General features: G+C 53.3%; 5 protein-coding genes across 5 annotated transcripts; 3 read left to right on the top strand and 2 right to left on the bottom strand.

Moving 5' to 3' along the window:
* Positions 1 to 739: 739 nt before the first annotated feature.
* Positions 740 to 3082, bottom strand: C8Q71DRAFT_877353 (tRNA isopentenyltransferase; the record flags this gene model as incomplete). The annotated part of the gene is made up of 8 exons (XM_047928423.1): positions 740 to 1421; positions 1473 to 1557; positions 1609 to 1665; positions 1720 to 1938; positions 1988 to 2138; positions 2191 to 2275; positions 2334 to 2743; positions 2795 to 3082. Coding segments are annotated over 8 exons (1536 nt in total), but the record flags the coding sequence as incomplete, so codon positions are not given.
* Positions 3083 to 3278: 196 nt separating this feature from the next.
* Positions 3279 to 4216, top strand: C8Q71DRAFT_720292 (ribosomal protein L15; the record flags this gene model as incomplete). The annotated part of the gene is made up of 5 exons (XM_047921351.1): positions 3279 to 3359; positions 3413 to 3576; positions 3628 to 3787; positions 3840 to 4026; positions 4077 to 4216. The coding sequence occupies 5 exons, from the start codon at positions 3279 to 3281 to the stop codon at positions 4214 to 4216; spliced, it is 732 nt and encodes a 243-aa protein (XP_047783922.1).
* Positions 4217 to 4226: 10 nt separating this feature from the next.
* Positions 4227 to 5405, bottom strand: C8Q71DRAFT_225283 (PRP38 family-domain-containing protein). The gene is made up of 5 exons (XM_047917131.1): positions 5318 to 5405; positions 5191 to 5266; positions 4978 to 5134; positions 4799 to 4914; positions 4227 to 4750 (listed from the first exon to the last, which is right to left on the bottom strand). The coding sequence occupies exons 1-5, from the start codon at positions 5369 to 5371 to the stop codon at positions 4284 to 4286; spliced, it is 870 nt and encodes a 289-aa protein (XP_047783921.1). The 5' UTR covers positions 5372 to 5405; the 3' UTR covers positions 4227 to 4283.
* A 1285-nt stretch (positions 5406 to 6690) lies between these two features.
* Positions 6691 to 10647, top strand: C8Q71DRAFT_225371 (uncharacterized protein). Its single transcript, XM_047917132.1, has 12 exons — positions 6691 to 7068; positions 7195 to 7534; positions 7611 to 7775; positions 7837 to 7957; positions 8014 to 8074; positions 8125 to 8425; positions 8487 to 8710; positions 8764 to 8899; positions 8955 to 9131; positions 9183 to 10023; positions 10083 to 10111; positions 10157 to 10647. The coding sequence occupies exons 1-12, from the start codon at positions 6773 to 6775 to the stop codon at positions 10241 to 10243; spliced, it is 2778 nt and encodes a 925-aa protein (XP_047783920.1). The 5' UTR covers positions 6691 to 6772; the 3' UTR covers positions 10244 to 10647.
* A 1027-nt stretch (positions 10648 to 11674) lies between these two features.
* C8Q71DRAFT_225018 (uncharacterized protein) lies at positions 11675 to 20178 on the top strand. Its single transcript, XM_047917129.1, has 26 exons — positions 11675 to 12247; positions 12314 to 12331; positions 12386 to 12409; positions 12462 to 12575; positions 12629 to 12678; positions 12727 to 12906; positions 12961 to 13494; positions 13542 to 14411; positions 14467 to 14485; positions 14554 to 14611; positions 14664 to 15445; positions 15506 to 15557; positions 15621 to 15649; positions 15711 to 15792; positions 15854 to 15913; positions 15966 to 16107; positions 16160 to 16307; positions 16356 to 16583; positions 16645 to 16761; positions 16823 to 17104; positions 17164 to 17339; positions 17395 to 17863; positions 17922 to 17991; positions 18045 to 19469; positions 19527 to 19582; positions 19640 to 20178. The coding sequence occupies exons 1-26, from the start codon at positions 11759 to 11761 to the stop codon at positions 19802 to 19804; spliced, it is 6639 nt and encodes a 2212-aa protein (XP_047783919.1). The 5' UTR covers positions 11675 to 11758; the 3' UTR covers positions 19805 to 20178.
* The last annotated feature ends 99 nt before the right edge of the window (positions 20179 to 20277 follow it).

Below are 20277 nucleotides of genomic sequence, written 5' to 3'. Positions count from 1 at the left end.
TGGAAAAGCTCCTTCGACTGCATATTATCCCGGGATCAATAATTCATTCGGGTCAGCTCAATAAGGAGGCTTTCACGAACATTAGCTGAGACTCCCCGCAGACTGGGTGCACAATGGTTCTGCGAGGGGCGTAGACTACAAACACGCCGAGTCAGGCGACATCTACGACGCCAGTATGTTGAAGTAACAGATGTCCTTGCGCCCTCGCGGACTGCACCGTACCCCCGAGCACGAGCACGGCCCTCTGTCCCATTTCGTTCACCCCGAACACCATTCTGGACCCTCGTTCGCTGGCGAATCAGACGCAGCCCTTCATCGGCCTGACCCTCGGTCGCATCATTGCCTTGACCCGTCCAACGGCAGAATCTACAACTCGGATTTTACTGCGCCTGCCGTCGGACGATTCTCCGATGATGACAGCAGGTACGAACGACCGGCTCCCCATGAGCGGGATCCTCCTCATGTGTCTCCTGCGAGCCAACCGCCTCCCCTTCCGCTGTATGACAGTCGTCGTCCTTGGCACATGTCGTCTCCTGGCCACCGCCACCATCATCATCCGCATTGGGAAGACAGCTCGGGTTTCGACGTAGACCTCGATGGTCATCCTGGTCCAGCTCCATGTCACGATTGACCCCTTCACCTGCACGACCATCCTCACCCCTATGAGCTTCCGTCACAGCCTGATCGTCATCCTTACGCCAACAAACGCAAACTCGATCATGGCTTTAAGGCAGATGCTCCGCATCTAGATCGCGGTCCCCCGGAGCACGCAGAGCGTCCCGTTCTGCTCGACTCGAAGAACATCTTGGTATCGACACTTCTGAGCAAGCAGTCTGCTGATTTGCGTATGGAACGCTGGAGAGGCCATGCACACGGGCTGCGCAGACACTCTGCGGCCTTCTCATACCATACAGTGGTTTACATCAACGGACTCCGTGTGAGAATCGCCGACGTCGTGGCTCGAAATGGCGCCATTCACGTCATCGACGAGCTGTTGATTCCTGTTCACACTAGGACTTTGGGCACGAAGAGCAAAAATGCCGTGGATCGTCATGGACAGAGATGGGAGAATTGGCCGCACTGGCTACCTGCATGGGCAAGCCAGGAATGATTAATGAGGGCCGGAAGTCATGAGGCTTTCACGTCTCAGAGGTCGCGTACATCATGGGTGATCAGGAGGCTACGTATATAGCGTACTGGTCTCGTATAATCCATCTTCTGACTCACTAGTCTCTTCGTCGTTTGGCTGGTCGTCGTTCCCTTGGCTGTCTTTGAGCTGCTGCATATGCAACTTAACTGCGCGCTTGCGATGAGGCCGTGTCCGAACATGCCCCTTCCACTGCGCTCCCTCCTCAATCATCACCGGACGCTCCTCGTCGCGCGTACAGACTGGGCACATTACTTTTCGTCGCGGCACAATACTGTGGCAAGTCAGTTACAGGAACAATTGATGCTGTACCATAGCTACTCACTCCTTGGGTTTTTTCTCTGTTAGGAGATCACGAGCTGTGTTAGACAACAGCATCGGATCTCGGAGCTCTTCAGAGTTTAGGAACGCTATGAAGAAGTCAACTCGGTATGTTATCTACACAGACTACCATAACTTACCGTCAGTAATGTCCTGTGCGGGTTTGAGAATGTTAGCGTCCCAATATGTTCCAAGCTCTGTCGTGAGATGAGACACTGAGCTTTCGCGATGGGGTAGGTGGCAAGCCTCACCCGTTGCGTCCAGCACGTAGGTCGGGACCACATCATAGTCTTCCTCGGCTCTACTTAAGGCATTTGCTGTTCGCGCTGCAGGCAATAGTTTGTTGCGAATCCACATGATTTGGCGCATCGCGTATCTGCGAGTGGCCGTTTTCATGTTTTGTAAGGCCTCTTGAAAGGTAGCGTCGTTGTGCGCTGGAGCGCTGAGGTAGTCGTGGAACTCTTTGAAGCCTGTAGAGAAGTCATGTCATTGAAGATGTCAGGATGCGGTCACTGTTACCGATTGACTGATAGATTCCCAAGGTATAATCTGTTTCGATCGTGTACCTCTCCGGCTCAATCTCCTCATTCGACTCTTCCTTGGCATCGGGATGAACTGTGTCGGCCGATAATTGCGTCCCGAGAGTTCTAATCTCATCGAGGAGACCTTGCTGTACGTGGCCGTCTAAGTAGAGGCGACAAGCGAGCATAGTATTGACACACCTCCACCATCTGATCAATCCGTGAATCGAGACGAGGCTTCAGGATGTCAGGCTTCGCATATAACCAGAACAGCAGTGTGCGATATCTGTACACCAGTGTCATTTTTGCTATGTTGGCCCTGAGATCAAGTACAACTCACGCACCTCGCGCTGGGAGCGGCTTGCGACTGCTCTGCCAGTATTTCACTCGAAAGCCGGCCGGCCTCCTTTACGATGGTCAGCTGACGCAAGGTCTTCCTCGTATCTCTCCAGTGCAATCGCTGCGCGATTTGTGGATCAAGCAATGATAACAGCTGATGCATCGCTGAAGCGAGCTCAGGTTGATCCGCCGCCGAGGGGGACTGGGTGGGAAGAGCATGGAACAGATTGAAAAGTTCTGGGGGAAGCGAAGACAAAGACTTCGCAAGGCCTTCCGAGAGAGAAGAACCGTCTGCAGACTCAGGGGAAGTACTGTCCAGGGATACTAGACGATTTGGAAAGAGTAGGTGCTGAATCCAATAGGACGTTCCGCCGACTACTATCGGTACTTGTCCCATTCGATGGGTCTCATCTATCTGACAGATACAATTCAAGTCAAATCAAAGAGAAAGATGCATGCTACTTACAATGCGTGTTGCATCCTTCACCCACTCCGTAATGATATACTGTTCTCCTGGTCGTTTGAAGCTCATTAGAAGATGATCGACACCTCGCATCTCCTCCATGGTGATCTTGTTCGTGATGATGTCCATGCCAGAGTACACCTGCATTGCATCTGCATTGATGATTCTTGCACCGCGATATTTATGTCTCGCATTGTCGGACCTTTGGGACAGTGCCAAGGCGAGTTCCACCGCAAGCTTCGACTTGCCCACTCCCGTCGTGCCACAAATGGCGATGATAGGTCGCAATGAGGTCATCATGGGTTCTTCACGGGTGTCATTACAGACCATGCGCGAGAAACCTTTCGGAGAGGACAGACTAGGGGCTGGCGGGAGGATATGAAAGGACGTTCAACAGATATTGCCTTTTGCGGAGAGAAGTGTTCCGCTCGAGTCGGGCGCCTGTGCATGCCGATCTTTGGCGCCCGCATTCGTCCTTTCCACAGCCATGTCCTTAGCTCGCTTTCGTGCGGTGCCAGGTCGCGTCCACTTGTTCAATCTCTCCCCTGCCGCCAACTCTCAACATAAAGTACGCGAGTTTCTTGCTCAAAGGCACAGTTCAGCTCATGTCATCTCTCACAGCAAAAACGTGTCGGACGTGGCCAGGGCTCCGGAAGAGGCGGGACGTCAGGACGAGGACACAAGGGCCAGAAAGCGCGCTCAGGCAATGGGAAGCCTAAGGCTGGCTTCGAGGGCGGTCAGACACCCATCACAAAGCTTATCCCGAAGCGAGGCTTCGTCAATGCGTATGTCTATCCACATGTGCACGTCACACATTCCGCTCATTCTTCGTACAGGGAAGGGAAAACTTGGGCACCCGTCAACTTGGACCGGATACAACATTGGGTAGACCAAGGCCGTCTGACGTCCTCACCAGAAAAGCCAATCACTGCCCGAGAACTGCTGTCAAGCGGTTGCATCCACAACGTTCATGACGGCATTAAGCTGCTGGCCAACGTAAGACAGCTCGTGTGCTCCCTCATCTCACTCATGCCTCAATGTTCGACAGGGCGTGGAGCATCTCAAGACTCCCATCCACATCACACCGTCGCGGGCGTCCCAGAGCGCCATCCGCGCCGTTGAGAAGATCGGAGGGACAGTGATATGCAAGCATTACAATGCTCTCGCTTTGCGCGACTGTGTACACGGCCGGACAGACAGGACAGAGGCAGCCCCTACAAATCGTAGAGACATTCGTGCGTATCTTGATCCTTCCGCCTTCGAACCGCGCTTATTGGTCTTGTAGTCTGGTATACATCGTGGAAGAACCGCGGATATCTCTCACCTGTAGCCATCAAGACTATGCCGGCTGTCGAGGAGCGTCGGAAGGTGTTGTCTGAGCAGCTCACGAAGTACAAGAAGCAGGCATTTGTGCAACAGAAGTAGATGTATCGGCATCCTGGTCCCATTTGGCATCTTCGCTGCGTACCTACTTAGAGCTCCATGGCTATAATCACCCTTCCATTTTATCGGGGGATATACTACGACTACGCGAACGATACCGAGGGCTACCGCCATTGAGACGGTCAGGCGAGATGCTCCGACTACGAGAGCGGTAAGGCGATCTTGATCCAGACCTCGACCTCGATGGTGTTCGGGAACGGAAGCCAGAGCCCATTGGAGACGGAGGTCTGGCATCCGGGCTGAGACTGCCCCCCTTGCTTGGATTGCGCCCCCGGCTACGGCTGCTCCTGCGGTCGGGGCTGCGACTCGGACTGCTGCTCGAGCTTCGACTCCGGTCGCTTCCGTGCTCGCTCTTGCCCTCCATTGCGTCCAACAGACGACTTTGGCGTGGGCCCATTTCGCCGTTATCTTCTAGAACATCTCGCTTCGTAAGGCGTGGCAAGATGATGTCGCACACTCGTTCTTCTACCAAGAGGTTGTCCACAAATTCGTCCATGAATGTGAGCGAGTAGCCATCTAAAAGACTTGTTAGCTCCCATTCTAAACTAACAAAGAGCACCATACTCATTCCACGATATCGCAATTTCCGGTAATCCTTCAGTAACGGCTCGAGAATCTCATATACCTCAACCGATCTGAAGGCCATGCGTATATACATAGTTGCCAACGCTCGTAGGTACCTTTCAGTAGGAGAACGTTCAGCTCATTTACTTCTGAAATGAGATGACAGACATGTAACTTACTTGAATTCATCGGCTTGAAGGTACTCCAAGAGAATCTCTTTCTGCGGTTGGAGCTGCAGTAGCTTCAATAGTAGGCAGAGAAACTCGGTTGGTTTCTGGTTGCCATACACGCCACCTATGCACTTGAGCTCTATAGCTTTGTCAATGAGAGACTCCGCTGCGATTCAACGGAGGGTCAGACTGCGAAACCAACGAAGCCTTCGCTCAGCGCACCTGTAAGGGCGAAGCAATGCTCCTTCCAATATGGCGACTCATAGATACGGTTCCGGATTACGGTTTCGACTAAGTACTGTGTGGTCAGTATTAGAAACCGTCCACTGACGCGACAAGCATGACATACCTGCGGGTTCTGGCCATGGATGGCTTCTGCGCCGCGGACAGTGGTGTTGGCCATGGTCAAGGCGTTATTTGTCCTTGTTAGAATTCAAAGCCTTTGCCTTATTCGGGCCCAGCTACTTCAAGAGCTTCGCTCCGGAGCCTGGTCACTGTAAGGTTCGACTGCTTCAATGAGCAACGCTTTCTCTGGCTGACTTTTCTTCAGATTTTGTGCGGAATCACTTTACCGTAAAAATGCAAATGTCAAGCACCATCTCGCTGTTGGTCCTCGGGATCTGTATTGGTCCTCGGTGAAGCTATGTACCCTTCTGTGGCATCCGAATTTGTGTCTGCGCGTTGACCTCCTCTGACAATTGTTGCGTTTCAACGCGGTGATATTGGGCCCTTTCTGTGAGCATACGACATCTCGAAAGGATAAGCTTCTGTTTGACTGGACTGACAGCGACAGAGGCCATGTCTGTAGGTCGCTCTGGGATTACAGTCCAGCTACGAAGTTTTGGTCGTGGATACTGAGACCATCCTGTTTATCTGCAGGCCATCCTAAGACAAATGCTTGGCCACTCTTATCAGAACGTAGCTCGGATGCGGTGCATGACCGGTACGTCCTGCGAATTGGCACCCTCCGCCAGGAACTCTCCAGTTTACTCACAGATGATGTTACAGTATGCGGTTGCAGAACGGCAGTCATGCACAGACATGTGGTCGCATCTTCACAAGGCACGGCGAGTGGTCAGGCCGGTCAGGCTGCAAACAACTGTAAAAGGGCCAACTCTTCGGAAGAGTCGTCCATCTACTGCTCAGGGACACCGATGAGTTGTATATGAAGTGTCATGGGATTTGGTGAGTCAACCGCTGGGAATAGTCGCATGTTCGCTACTGATATGTTAGCCTCGCAAAACGAGGCTCGTCAGTTGAAGGGACCCTCTACGGGCGACATCAGTGTCATCGATGGGCAAGCTACGTGCCTATAGCCATAGTGTCTGGGTTTATGCAGCACGCATCTCTCGACGGATCAGCTTATATGGCTGATCTCGAGTTGTCATGTTGAACTTCGCCACGTTGCGGAGCAGAGTGCCAAACCTGGATACCTGGTTACCTGGATAGCTCGTACCTCACTCTCGAAAGTGGTCGTCGTGCAATCGGTCAGTGGCCGGCTTACTACCACGCAGCACAGCTTGCTGACTTCTGGGGTGCAGAGGCTGTCGGTGTTGCATTTCGGTTGGGGGAAACGGAGTCTGGCGATGAGGAGGCAGATCGTCGGTTTGATGTAGTTTAGTCAATGTACATAGTCGGGACCTGAGATCTGAGAGGCCGAAGCCCGTTTGCCTCCTAACATCACCGTTGGATTGCGTTGCCGGGTCGTAGGTATCGCTGTCGCCGACTTTGACGCACAGGTGCCCGAGCTCGCGCCTTCCTTACACCGCGACTCCCGCTGCCTTGAGCTCTACACTCAACCGCCATGGCGTCCGTCGAAAGCGTGCCTGTTTACATGCTTCCGGGCATACCAGTCGCTCAGCCTTCACATTTGGAGGGTGATGCAAGCCTGGCGACCGAAATCCTCCCTGGGCCGCCACCGCTAGCCTCGGTACAGCATGCCGGCCAACCTAGGAAAGACCACAGGAAAACCCTGACGGTGCTTTCTTACTTGCCCGCCTCTGACCCAGGAACCACTTACGCAGGGCACATGGCGGCCCCCCTCGCCTCCGCGGCTGAGGCAGAGGGCCCTCGCAGAAAACGGGCAAGGCTGGAGCGAAGGTGAGTCTTCAGCACCTTGGAGGTGTACCCGGGTACTAAGCAACCGGTTTTGCGATCTTCTGTCCCCTCTTGTCTTCGTGCAATCATCAACTACGTGCGTATCGCGTACAACTTTATGGCCCTCAGCTCTGTCGCCAGCAGAGCACAGCGTGCGTCGGCGCGCAACCTGAATGCGACCGCCTCCGTGATGGATGCGTCAGCCCACCTCGAACCCATGGCGTCCTCCTCTCATCTCGTCCCTGACACCGACCCTACTTCTCTTGCCCTCGACTCTGACGATCCGGCGTTATCGCGATCCAACTCCGTTCCCCTGGGTGAGGATCCAGTACCAGGACAGAGTCATGCGAGGGGAGGGCCTGTTGCTCGCAAGGATAAAGGGAAGGGGAGAGAGAGGGATGCGGCTGTGAGGATCAAGGAGGAGCCTACTCTGGGGACATTGCCTTTGAACGACTATCCGGCCACAGGGGTGAGTCTTAGTCTCTGATCTGCCGTCCGGGCTGTCTATGCGTCTTCAAGGTACGCTAAATCCCCGCATTCCGCAGTCAAACGAAGATCACTGTTCGTCCTGTCGCTCACTCGGGGACCTCGTCTATTGCGACGGATGCCCGAGGGCATTCCATTTATGGTGTTTGGACCCGCCATTAGAGCCATCCGATCTACCAGAAGGCGAGACAAGCTGGTATTGTCCGGCTTGTACATTGCAGCAGGTTTGTGTCCCCCTACCATGTCTCATTTTGCGGACTCGTCGACCTTTTACATCCCTTCTAGAAACCCCCTCCCAAACCGCCAGCGTCACTGAAGTTCATGGCGCCCCTCATTGCCGAGCTGCAGGCGCGAATGCCGGTTGAGTTCCAACCACCATCAGATATCAGAACATACTTCAAGGATGGTGAATTGCCATTTGCGAGAGGGGCTGCTGCATTTCTGACTACTCTTTGTATGCAGTCGCGACAGGGCCACGGGGCACCTATATGGATAGTTCAGAGATTCGACCGCCTCGCTTCAAGTAGGTCCCTGCACATTGTCTGGACTTCCTATCCTAAACACACTATACAGCCGTCATGGGCAACTGGAGGATCGCGATCCTTATCGTTTAAAGGACAGAAACGGGGAACCGGTCCTTTGTTACAGGTGTGGTACGTCGGCTTTGCCTCCCGGAGTAGCTGCCTCTGCGCCAGCTGCCAAACGCGCGAGGAGAGAATCGTCGAGGTCCAGTCATTCAGAGAGCGGAAGGAGCATAGTCTCTTGTGACTACTGTCACCTTCATTGGCACCTGGATTGCGTAGATCCACCTATGTCGTGTATGCCGCCCTGGGGTAAGAAGTGGATGTGTCCGAATCACGCCGACCGCATATTTGTACGTCTACCACATTGCTTGCTGGACCTTGCACACTGACATATCATGACAGCAACCGAAGCGTCGTATACCGAAGGCCACTGCAACCCCTATCGACATCACCAAGCCTCGCCAGTCGAATAACGGGAACATCGAGATCATTCAACTAGAACCAACACCTGCCGCACCGAGTAAGATGACCGTCGACGAAGTCTTGATCAATGGCCGGCGTTATAGAGTGCCTGAGAGGGTCATAACGTTGGATTTCTGGACCAAAGTGGGTCGTGGGCAGAGACAGTACGATGAGTGCGTGATTTCGCCTGTGAGCTGTCCGCTATTCGGCTCACATGAACCTATAGACGTACAGACGATACAAGCGCATTGTCATCTCCATTGACGTCTCTGACCTCGTTAGCTGGGGATGACGACGACCATATCCCCGCAATCGACCCGTCAATACCCTTGTTCTCGCTCGAAGATATCCGCGTTGCACAGGTGTGTCATATCAGTTGATGAAAGAAAACCACACTGAAGCAGCGCGACCTTGCAGCTGTTAGCCGGTCTGCATCTAAGTCATGGTGCACCAAGCAGTAGTACCTCCCCTCCACCGTTAGTGTCAAACGGCGTCAACGGCACGTTCGAGTCCGCGGGCGCTTCTCAGTCCAACGTCCGGGATGGCTCTTTGAACGAAACGAGAGGGCGGGACCAGGTTAATGGCGCTGCGAAGGTGAGTACTGCTGCACTCGGCGAACCTCTGGTTCTCATTTCTGTATCGCAGCCCATCGTCAAAAAGGAGCCGACTGCTTCCAATTCTGTCCCAGGCGCTGATACGTCCAAGGCTGATGCATCCAAGGCAAGACAGACACCGGGGATGCGACCGCAGTCAGCGAGACGGAGTGCGCGCGGAGACGATGATGACTATAGACCCAATAATCGGGTGACCTTACCCGCCGCCTCAGCGTCGGCGCGCCGGCCTCGTGGTCGCAAGGATGAGGCCAAGCAGGAAGCGAACCATGTTCATGCGACTGAAGCAACTGCGCCAGCAGACTCTGTCTCTCAGGCTGTCTTAGCCGGTAACCACGCACTGACTGCAAATCAAGTGGAACTTCCGGCCCCGTCTGGGACGTCCATCTCGGCGAGGCCAAGGAAGGGGAAACGTCGAGCACGGAGACGAGCGTCTCCGGGGCAGCTAGGCCCGCGCAATGGTAGCAACGCGAACGACGGGTGGGATACTGTCGATTCCGAAGAGCCGGATACCCCATTGGCCCTCTCCTTGACAAGGATCCCGTCTGGTTCAAAGCAGGTTGACCATGTCAAGAAAGAACCTCAGTCTCGAGGCGTGGCAAGCACTCCATCTGTGCCGAGCTCCAAGGTTTCTGCACCGCCAGTGTCCTCTACTGCGAAGACAGGGGAGACCACTCCGTCTCTGAAGATTCGTTTGCCGGGCCTCGCGCATCTTAATCGCGCGGCGCTTTCCACCCTACCCAAACCCACCGCATCAGCGGATAGCCGCGAACTGCCGTCGATATCTACTGCCCCTTCACGGGGCCGGGCTCCACGGACCCCAAGAGCTAGCGCTGCTGTCGCTCCTCGTGAGCGGCGTTCCAGTCGACGAGACCGCACGTCCACCTCCGTTTCGCTGCACGAAGCCCCTGCAGCTAACGATGCAGATCATTAGGGCCGCCCTCGCGGTTTTCCCTCAGTCACGTATGTCATGTTCACTGCTGCGAAACGTTGTCTGACGAGTTCTAGATACTCCCACTATCGTTAACCGCACCATTAAGCCATACCCTCTGTCTGGTCATAAGTATATATTGTAAACGGTATAGCGAGCTGTAATGTGTCTGTGTATGACTTGCTACAATCAGGGCAGTCGCTCTGGCCTTAAAGTGCTCACACAAGTTATCAGCTTCATTATGAACGGCCTTCACGTCGTCAGCATTTGTCCAGCATTGCAACATAACTCTTATATGTCTATTTAGATTCGGTGAACTCAGTCGTTACTATTCGTCAGTGTGCTGTCTCAGTGTGCTGTCACAGTGTGCTGTCTCAGTGTGCTGTCACAGTGTGCTGTCACAGTGTACCTGATGGAAGTGCCAGAGTTGCTGCAGTATGTCATCGTTATTCTGAATCATCTGGATGTACCACTCCGGTAGATCTATCTGGGGGCAGTACGGCACTTGTACCAGCTGCGTCTGATTCAATTGTCGTTAGCCATCTGCCTGCATAGGTTCATAGTCCGCCCTTCAAGTAATTATCCAACTGTAGATCTCTTTTCGGTCGCCTCCACATCAATTTGTCTCCTGGCGGTCGCGTCGTAACTTACATCTCGTGTAGAAGGAACGACCAATTGGCGCGTGGGAACTGTGGCCGGTACCGATCTCAGAGCCCGCGAAACTGCCAGTATGTACTGTACAGTCACCACTTGACCGCGTGCACACTATGGCTGGGTGCCGCATCGCTACTCTAGGAACGCGCACCGATCCCCCGCTCCAAGTCAAGGGCTCACATACACCAGCGACCTATTGCATGACCGTTGCGTGAATGAGGACGAGGACACGTCCATGACGCACCAAGCCGCCGTTCGGAGCGACTCGGATTAGGCTCCGAGTGGCTGTAGGTCGGATGCAATGGATCAATAGGTTCGTCCTGTACACGGTCACTACTGCTGAAGAGGTCTTTATTAGGGTTTGAATCATCCACAACACTCTGTTATACCCTCGATACGGAGGTTCACCCGCATGGAAATCCGAAACACCCTGAGGCGCGGATGTACGGGTGCGTTGCAAACCTTTGTAGAGCGACCACTAGATTGATCAGCTGAATGACTACACTCCGTGTAGGTCAATCTAACACCGGTAGAGCTCTGTATGGCTATGACTGTGAGGGCTGTAGGAGAGACCCAAGGGACGCGTCAATTTCGTCACTGGGGTGGTTCCTATCCTCCTTACTGCGAAGAGCATACTGTAGATGGATTTGAGTATGCTGTCATACATCACTACGGAAGATTCTATGGCACACGTACAATCTGTACGCCCTGTACTCGACGAGATGATACAACCGTACCACCACCGGTATGTGCATACCAGTAATATTCGGCAGCCGTTTGTCTCGAGCGCCGTTCAGACGCCGTGATGCCATCCCATCCTGCGAATCATCGCTGGCATTCGAAGGCGCCCCCGTCTAGACAGTTCTATCGATAGGCAGAGGCTGTCCGGGTCCACAGAACCTTATTATATGCAGCAACGAGGCCGCCCTCGAGGACGTGTGGTCTGAGCGTGGCTTCGCTCTTGCGGTTCCCGTCCTCCGTTCGTATCCTCTCATCGTCTCCTTTCTCCTCAATCACTGGGCACAATGTCTCAGCGAGGCAGAGGTTCTTGTCGCAATTTCGCCACCACAGGAAGATGTCGGTTCGGCGACAGGTGCAGGTTTCAACATATTCGCGATCAGAGCCCATCGTCGAGTGACTTGCGTTCCCCTCAATCCCCAGCCAGGCAAAACGTCGCTGCCGGCGCACCCTATCGCGTCTGCAATTACTACTGGACGACGGGCAATTGCTCTCGAGGTTTCGAGTGTTCCTTCAAGCACGAACGCTCTCCCGCGACTGCTTCTGCCGCCGCTCCTGCAACAGAGGAGCAGGATGAAGATCCCGATATCTTCTCTGTCGAGGGGCTCGCTGCGGGTAATGGGGTAACCCGTGACGAGGGGTATAGCCTGACACCCAGCGATGCACATAACCACCTCAAGAATTTCTTGGCGGACAACTTCCGGTTTGATAACGCATCGCGGGTGCAAGGCTTCGTGCGTATCCTTGCGAGCATCAATGACCGCAACAAAGCATGGGTGAGTAGGACACTTGACGATGTGTCCCGAGTCCAATAGTGACATGGTGTACTCATCGTTACACAGAATTCTGAGAGTGCTCAAGTGAGTTGAATCACGGTATCATCGAAGATGCATCACTCTGAAACTATGTTCCAGGCATTCCTCGACGCCGTGGTGAACGTAAGTGCACGCCTACTTGCGTGGGTAAGTCAGCCTAATAGCATTATCGCAGGGGAATGCACTTCTACGAATCGGAGATGTCCTACGTTTTGAGCCTGTCGACACCGCGATCGGCCATGGCCGAGGCGCGCTCTCTTTCCAGAAGGGATATTTTCCGATTCTCCAGGTAAGTTAGGTTGCCCTCTTGAGATCGATGAGAGCTGACTGATGGTCGCCCAGTATTTTGCGTCCAATCTAGTGCTGAAAACCACGATGCACAAGAACATCAAGTAAGCCGTGATATGTGCTGCCTCCGATGCAGAACTGATCTCGTGTAGTCATCTCTACATAATGTTGAAGAACAACTATGACATTTTCCGCACGGTGCTACACACATCTCTGGGCAAAATGATCCAGGCGAAGTCGTGGAAAGATCCGACAGTAGGGATACCACAATCCCTGCAGAACAGCCTCGACGGCGTCACAGTCTTCCAAACCATTTCGACCGTTTTATATCAGTAAGTCAACGAATCTGAATTCCTTCCATACATGTCAGACTTACGTTCATGAAGGCTCTTCACTAGGTTCAAAGATGCGGTCCGTGACCACCCAGACATCGTACAACTGGTCCTGGATCTAGCAGCTTGGTTTGATAGCTGGGCGGATGACATATCGGCAAATTCACCTCGCTTCAATGACCCATTATCCTCCTCTCCGCCTAATATCAGAAAGCTCACCATCTCTCGCCTCGAAGAAGAGATCGCGCGCTTGAAGACGATCGTGCGGCGTGAGTCTGAGACGGCCGAGAGACTCAGGCGGCCCACGACAAGAGTAGTCTTGAGCCTGGCGCAAAGGCGAGAAGCGTTGTACTCTCAGCTGGCGCAGACCTACGACCCGCCTGGGTCTCTTCGCCCAGGAGGGCCCAGGCACGATAACGACATGGACAAGATCGCTGATATTCGTATTGCGCCCACTCATGGCGAGCTGCTCTCTCCTGTCGCTCCGTATCTGCCGGTCTTTCTGCCTGACGCGCCCCATCACCTTCCGACGAGTTCGATGGACAGGCACTTGGACATTCAGTTCCGCTTGCTCAGGGAAGAGTTGATGTCAGTGTCTCGATCTTTCCTCCGTACTGTTGCTTACATGGATACAGTGCGACGACGCGTTCATCGCTTGCGGCTATCCAAGCCGATCTAGATGTTATGTGGCGGCCTCGGAGACGAGGTCAACGGCCTCTTACCAAGCTAGAGGAGATACTCAAGACCAACGGTGGCGCTTACCGAACAACGGGATACGACTCAGTCTTCTTCCAGGTCTACACGGGCGTGGAATTCTCGCCCGTCAAGGCGGAGCGTCGGAACCTCACGGTTGGCCTTAGTTTCGACACACCTGATCATCGCAACGCAAGGGACAAGGACTGGAAAAAGCGTGTCGATTATTGGGAACATAGCAAGCGCCTGCAGAGCGGCAGCCTTGTCGCCCTCCTCATCGTGTCTCATGGCAGCGCTAGGATCTTCCTCGGTGTCGTCAGCTCGTTCTCCGGCGACATTGCTGAATCGGCAAAAGCAAGTGCGGAGCAGGTTCAAATCCGCATCTCGTTCTTTGATGCCGAGGTTGAGCTGATGGCTCTGCGGAAGGAGACGTTGTCCGTCGCTGGCAATGCATCTCGCTTCGCGCTTCTCATAGACAACAACGTCATGTTCGAGGCTTCTCGTCCCTTCCTAGAGCGGCTGCAGACCATCGAACCGACGGAAATCCCATTCGCACGCTATATCGCCCACAGCGGCTCCTTGGACAACGTACCCTTGAATCCTCCCCGATATGCAATGACACCTCGCTTCACCTACAAGCTCGATTGCCTCGCCAAGCCCGGCCATGCTGGCCGCATACAAGCATTGAATATCTTGCAGCCTGGCGCTAATGACATAGCTCGTCGTCAACTCCGTGACCATAGTGTGCTTGACCCCAGTCAGATTGAAGCCGTCGTCAACACGTTCAATCGCGAGGTGTCTCTGATTCAAGGGTATGTGTCACGCTTCTCTACGCTGCATCACAGTATTGATAGTGTAATTGGGCAGGCCACCAGGGACAGGAAAGGTGAGGTCTTATACTTATGTCCTAGTTACAGAGCACATGCAACTTACCACATGGTGTATCCTGCACAGAGTTATACGGCTAAGGAGACCCTCCGTGTTCTATTCGCCAGCAAGATCAGACCTATAGGTGGGGTTGCGAGTCCTAGAGTGTCAATTATGAACTAATACGCAGACCATAGTCCTCATCGCATACACAAATCATGCGCTGGATCATATGTTGACCTCGGTGCTCGATGCCAAGATCACTACCAAGCTTGTTCGCCTCGGCTCTCGCTCCTCTGATGAGCGGATCGCAGAATATACTCTGGATAAGCTGGAGAAAGTAGCCGGAGGCTCAGACATGCTCAGCCGACCAATGCGGCGCCAGTATGCGGCGATGAAGGAACTCGAGGAGCAGATGCAGAAAGTGATGGAGTCAATACAACTTCCAACTCTGACCTGGGAGAAGATAGAGGAGTATCTGACGATTCACTGTCCAGAGCACGCTGAACACCTAGAGGGCCCTCCATACTGGATCACTGCTCTTACAGAGCAACTGTGGAAAGAAGAGACAGAAAACGGAGAATGGATCACTCAGCCAAAGGGGAAGAAGAAGACTGACAATCATCTAGCACGCACGCTCTATGGATTCTGGAAGAACGGTACGGAAATTGACTTCATCAAACCACGGCCTGCCACACAGCCGGCGCAAGCTGCGACACATGACCCAGAAGTTAAGACCTTCTTTCAACTTCTTGGGTTCGACACGCTACCTCCTGTACCTGGTACTTCACGCCCTATTTCGACTCTCCTGGAGACGGCGAATGTATGGCAAATGTCACAGACGGAGCGAATACTGTTGGCCGCGGAATGGGAGAGAAGGATCCGTGAATTGGCATACAACTCTCACCTGAATCGGTATGAGGAGTTGCGTGAACGCTACAAGGCGGTATGCCAAGAATACACTGATATGAAGGACGAGGTACGTGTCCAAGCCTTACGCTTTAGTGCTGAGACCTACTTAATGCTGTTACCTTGTAAGGCACGTCGACGCCTTCTCAGTCAGACGGATTTGATAGGCTGCACTACTACGGGTATGTTTGTACGGCTTTTTCTGAGTTCACATCCCTGACTCTCGGGTAATTGTGCTTCAATAGGCGCGGCGAAACTTACCTCGCTACTCAGCGTACGTATGCCCGTAACCACTATCTATTGGCGTAGCCAACTGACCCTATTATACACCATAGAATATATCACCGAGAGTTCTCATGGTCGAAGAGGCCGGACAGGTCCTGGAAGCGCACATCCTTACATCGCTTGTCTCATCCGGTGAGTGACGATGTTGTCTCGGAAAATTAGAGTTATTGAACAGCTTGTCATCATTCATCAGTACATCACTTGATCTGCATTGGGGATCCGCAGCAACTACGACCAAACCTCGCAACATTTGGTGCGCCTGTACGGCAGCTTGTATAGCATCTACCCGCTGAAATACTTGATAGCGTTGTCAATGGACAGTGAACGCGGCAAACAGCTCTTCAAGTTTGACAGATCGTTGATGGAGAGACTCGCCGACGGAGGCCTTCCAATGTCGCAGATCAATATGCAGCGTAGGATGCGCCCGGAAATATCGCATTTCATCCGGTGCGCAATCCTTGATATCCCTGATCGCATAGTACACTCATATCTTGGCCAGTACCATTCTGTACCCGACGCTCGATGACCATGCCGTCGTCCAGAGCTATCCTCACGTCTCGGGTATGCTTAAGGATGTCCTCTTCTTTACCCATACGAACAGGGAGAATGGTTCGGATGACTCAGTCTCCAAATACAACGACTTCGAGGTAAGTATTGATTAGATTTGCAGACTATGTATACTCATTCATATGTAGGTCGAGATGATCCGGGATCTCGTCTTATATTTCTTGCGGCAAGGAGTCTATAATGGTGCAGGAGACATAGCTGTTCTTTGCGCGTACCTGGGGCAGTTGCAGAAGGTTCGCGCTGCCTTGCAGAACTTGAAGATCGCTGTCTCAGTCGATGAGAGAGACCAAGACCAGCTCGCTCGGCAGGGTATAGACGAAGAGACAGCATACGAAGAGGTGCTCGTCGCCAAACATGTGTGTATAGCTTTGCGACTCAGCAAATGCCAGTCTTTGTTGCTGAGACTCTCGTCGATAGGTCCGGCTAGGGACCGTGGATATATTCCAAGGACAAGAGGCCAAGATTGTGATTGTGTCCTTGGTGCGCAACTCTGGTACATACGAGACGGGCTCGGCGTCCATCGGATTTTTGAAGGTAACTCTACCTCGGAGGTCTACGTTCGATCTCTTGGAGCTTGTTATTCATTCTTTGCCAGAGTTCTAATCGCATCAATGTTGCGTTGTCGAGAGCAAAGCATGGACTCTACATCATGGGAAATGCTGCGAACCTCCGCAAGAATGAGACATGGTCAACAATTCTCAATGAGATGGAGGCACGCGACCAAGTTGTCCACGGTGTTCCGATCGTCTGCCCTCGGCATCCGGATCAGGTTCGAACTATCACGAAAGCTGGGGAGCTAAGTCGGCTGTCCCCAGGTGGCGGATGCCTGCTGCCGTGCGCATTCCGACTAGCATGCGGTCATATCTGTCCATCTGCGGTGCGTAGCGTATTCAGTTGCTGTGATTTGTAATTTGCTTCATAGTATTGTCCTTGCAGTGCCACTTCGCAGTTGACAATCACTCGAACACTAAATGCATGGAACGTTGCACGCGTACGCCTTGTCCACGCAGCCACCCATGCTCAAAACGCTGTTCGGATGATTGTGGGGATTGCGAGTTCCCCATGTATGGCATCAAACTTCCTTGCGGTCACATCAAGGACCACGTTCCCTGGTAGGAGCTCTTCACAGCAGGTCTTTCTCTCGACAGTTCTGATATTCAACTCTAGCCATATGATGGAGACTCTCGCCGAAGTGAAGTGCCAAGAGCCCGTCCGGAAGCAGCTGACACGATGCGAACATTCAGCCACAATCCAGTGCTGTAAGGATCCAGGGACTGTGTCATGCTCGGAACTGTGCGGCGGGGTGCTCTCTTGCTGTTCAAAGACTTGCAAGTCTGCATGCTCTGATTGCCAGGCATCAACACTCCTGGCATCAGCTGTTCCTCAGGCTACCACTACTAGGATTACACGAGACCAACACAAGCCTCACCCATGTGATCGTCCCCTCTACTGTCAACATCCATGCGGACTAGACTGCTCCCAGGATCACCACTGCAATACGAAGTGCAAGCAGGATTGCCGACAAGAGTGCATTCACCACAGATGCCCGAAGTCATGCCACGAGCCATGTGCACCTTGTATGGAGCCCTGTCCATGGTTCTGCGCACATCAATCGTGTCCGGTTGCTTGCGGATCGGTGCGTCTGATAGGTTCCAAGCAGGAGCACGACTCACGAAACAACCATATGGATTCAGATATGCTCCCGTCTGCCATGCGACGAACCATGTATGAATCAACTATCATGCGGACATCCATGCCCCTCAGGTAAGTGTCTTGTACTTTACGTTTGTATCCCTATTCAAGGCGGTATATGTTAGTCTGCGGAGAGCCATGTGCAAATCAGATATGCATTGTCTGCTTGCCCGCCGAGCGTCGCGCCGACATCGTCGATTTCATCATGCAGAGAAGACTGGACGAAGTCGACTTATCCTCGAGCGATCCGAGCGAACGCTTGATCGCTCTGGCCTGTGGCCATATCTTCACCGTGGAGACTTTAGACGGACACTGCGGAATGCCTTCGTACTACGAGGTCGACCCCTTGGGCCGGTTCATTTCGACTAAAGCACCACCGATCAACTACCAGTCGCCTCCTACATGCCCCGCCTGCCGTGGTCCAATCACCGCCCTGCGCTATGGCCGAGTAACGAAACGTGCGACCCTCGACATCCTTGAACAGAACGTCGCAAGCAGAATGTCTAGTTCACTCGAAGATCTCTCGCCCGCGATGGAGCAACTTGCCTCCGACTTGCATACTATGCAGGAGTTAGCGAAGATCCTTCGGAAGGCAGATGAGGTACCGGACTCGGAGTCGATGCGTGCCAGAGATGCTCAAGGCAAATCGACTGAGCCTCTCAGCCCTGCGCTGCTGACTCAAAACTCTATGGTCACGGTTCACGGACTTGACAAAGACGAGGCCAAGGCGTGGCAGGATATTGTCAAGGGTCTCGTGAAACTGTATCGGCGCACCGTCAATGTGGCGAACACTCGCGGTGCACATGTGAAGGCGTACGAAGCAGCGCTCACGACTCTCTACCACATGGAGATGGCAGCAATCGCTGACGACCCGTCGCGCGCGTCGGATACGCCAGAGCAGACCGCCTTCGAAGCTGTCAATATGAAGGTCGGACAGCCACCCCACAAGGCCGATACACGCTTCCAAATCGACGCTTACCTTCTGTCACTCGAGTTGCGCTTCATGCTGGCGCAGGTTGCGTCGAGCCGTGTTCAAGCCCTTCCCGTTGCGTCAGACAACACACATCGTCAGCGCTGGACATCCTTCATTGACTTCGTCCTCGAGTCGTGCGTCGCAGATGCGGGAAAGGCTCTAACCATGGCACAGAAGTCATCTGCATCTCGTCAGGCAGCACGATCGGCTGTCTACATCATCCGTTCCGAATTCGAGAGATTCAGGTCACAAATCATCGAGGAAAGAGCGGAGATGGCGAGAACGGGCGAACTGACCGCGGCTCGTCGGCAGATTTTGGTGGCGAAGGTCAAAGCGAAGAGCTCGGAGATGTCGAACGCTGTATCCAGACGCGAGGGAGAGTATATCCGCAGCAGGCCATCGCAGAGCATGCGAGGTCTGATAGAGGAGAGGGCGTGGTTCAAGGAGAACTGCGGAAGGAAAGTCGAACGCTGGCGGGAAGAATGCCTCGAGTTAGAGAAAGTCATGTCTAGCGACAAGTTCTACCAGCCCCTCTCCCTTCAAGAACGCGAGGACATCGTCAAAGCTTTCGGATTCTGTGAGCCTTGTCGGCAGGATCTGTATGATGTCCTTTCTCACTGACTCGAATTCCCAGCGCACCGAGGGCACTTCTATAATTGCGAGAATGGGCACACTTTTGTCATTACTGAGGTAAGTCAACTTCACTACTGGATTCAATTGTACGCTTGTTTGACATATGCTTTGTAGTGTGGTGGTGCCATGCAGAACGCCGTTTGTCCTGAATGCAGAGCGCCCATTGGTGGAATGGGCCATCAACTGAACTCCTCAAACACTCGCGCAAGAGAATTTGAGGACATAGCACGCATCCATGGCTCTGCTGACGGCGCGTTCCCCTGGACGAGGGATGCGTAATGCCGTTCTCTGGAAGTGATCAGTAGAGGGGGTCGAGTGGATATCCGACGCAACTTCGCCATGTACCAGATGATCTTGGAGCGACTCAGAGTGATAGCTTGAATGTTCGACGCGATTGCACGTACACATGTATTATTTTTGCTTACGAACTTGATGAACATCGCAATTCCCTGCAGCGACACATCAGCATGAGCCTGCGTGCCAAATGCTCATCTCACTAGGCTACTGAGAAGTTCGTTCACGATCGGATGTCCGGGCTAGGAGTCAATGATCTTGTGCAGATTGTTAACACGTAGTCACCTAGTAGAACCTACAACATTCGGCTCGTCCCAAATTCATCCGTTAATGTCCCTATGTTCACACTAGCAGATGACTCCTGGGTATCAGAGAGTATCGTCACCGACGGTTGGGAATGACACTTCAGTATCAGTAGTCACTCACCATTTCAACGCGGCGCTCGCCCAGCCTGTGAC

This window comes from Rhodofomes roseus, assembly GCF_022264815.1.
Source record: "Rhodofomes roseus strain CIRM-BRFM 1785 chromosome Unknown C8Q71scaffold_2, whole genome shotgun sequence".
Classification (NCBI taxonomy): domain Eukaryota; kingdom Fungi; phylum Basidiomycota; class Agaricomycetes; order Polyporales; family Fomitopsidaceae; genus Rhodofomes; species Rhodofomes roseus.
Note: the sequence above shows the minus strand (reverse complement) of the source record. Positions and strands in the feature narration are given on the sequence as shown.

Bases quoted from the DNA above. Each gene is read 5' to 3' on its own strand.
- C8Q71DRAFT_225371 (XM_047917132.1), top strand. From the start codon at position 6,773: ATGGCGTCCGTCGAAAGCGTGCCTGTTTACATGCTTCCGGGCATACCA. The intron at 7,535-7,610 runs GTGAGTCTTAGT...CGCATTCCGCAG, and splicing joins ACGACTATCCGGCCACAGGG to TCAAACGAAGATCACTGTTC. The intron at 7,958-8,013 runs GTGAATTGCCAT...CTTTGTATGCAG, and splicing joins CAGAACATACTTCAAGGATG to TCGCGACAGGGCCACGGGGC.
- C8Q71DRAFT_225018 (XM_047917129.1), top strand. From the start codon at position 11,759: ATGTCTCAGCGAGGCAGAGGTTCTTGTCGCAATTTCGCCACCACAGGA. The intron at 15,650-15,710 runs GTACGTATGCCC...TATACACCATAG, and splicing joins AACTTACCTCGCTACTCAGC to AATATATCACCGAGAGTTCT. The intron at 19,470-19,526 runs GTGAGCCTTGTC...TCGAATTCCCAG, and splicing joins CGTCAAAGCTTTCGGATTCT to CGCACCGAGGGCACTTCTAT.
- C8Q71DRAFT_225283 (XM_047917131.1), bottom strand. From the start codon at position 5,371: ATGGCCAACACCACTGTCCGCGGCGCAGAAGCCATCCATGGCCAGAAC. The intron at 5,135-5,190 runs GTGCGCTGAGCG...GTTGAATCGCAG, and splicing joins GCATTGCTTCGCCCTTACAG to CGGAGTCTCTCATTGACAAA. The intron at 4,751-4,798 runs GTATGGTGCTCT...CAAGTCTTTTAG, and splicing joins ATTGCGATATCGTGGAATGA to ATGGCTACTCGCTCACATTC.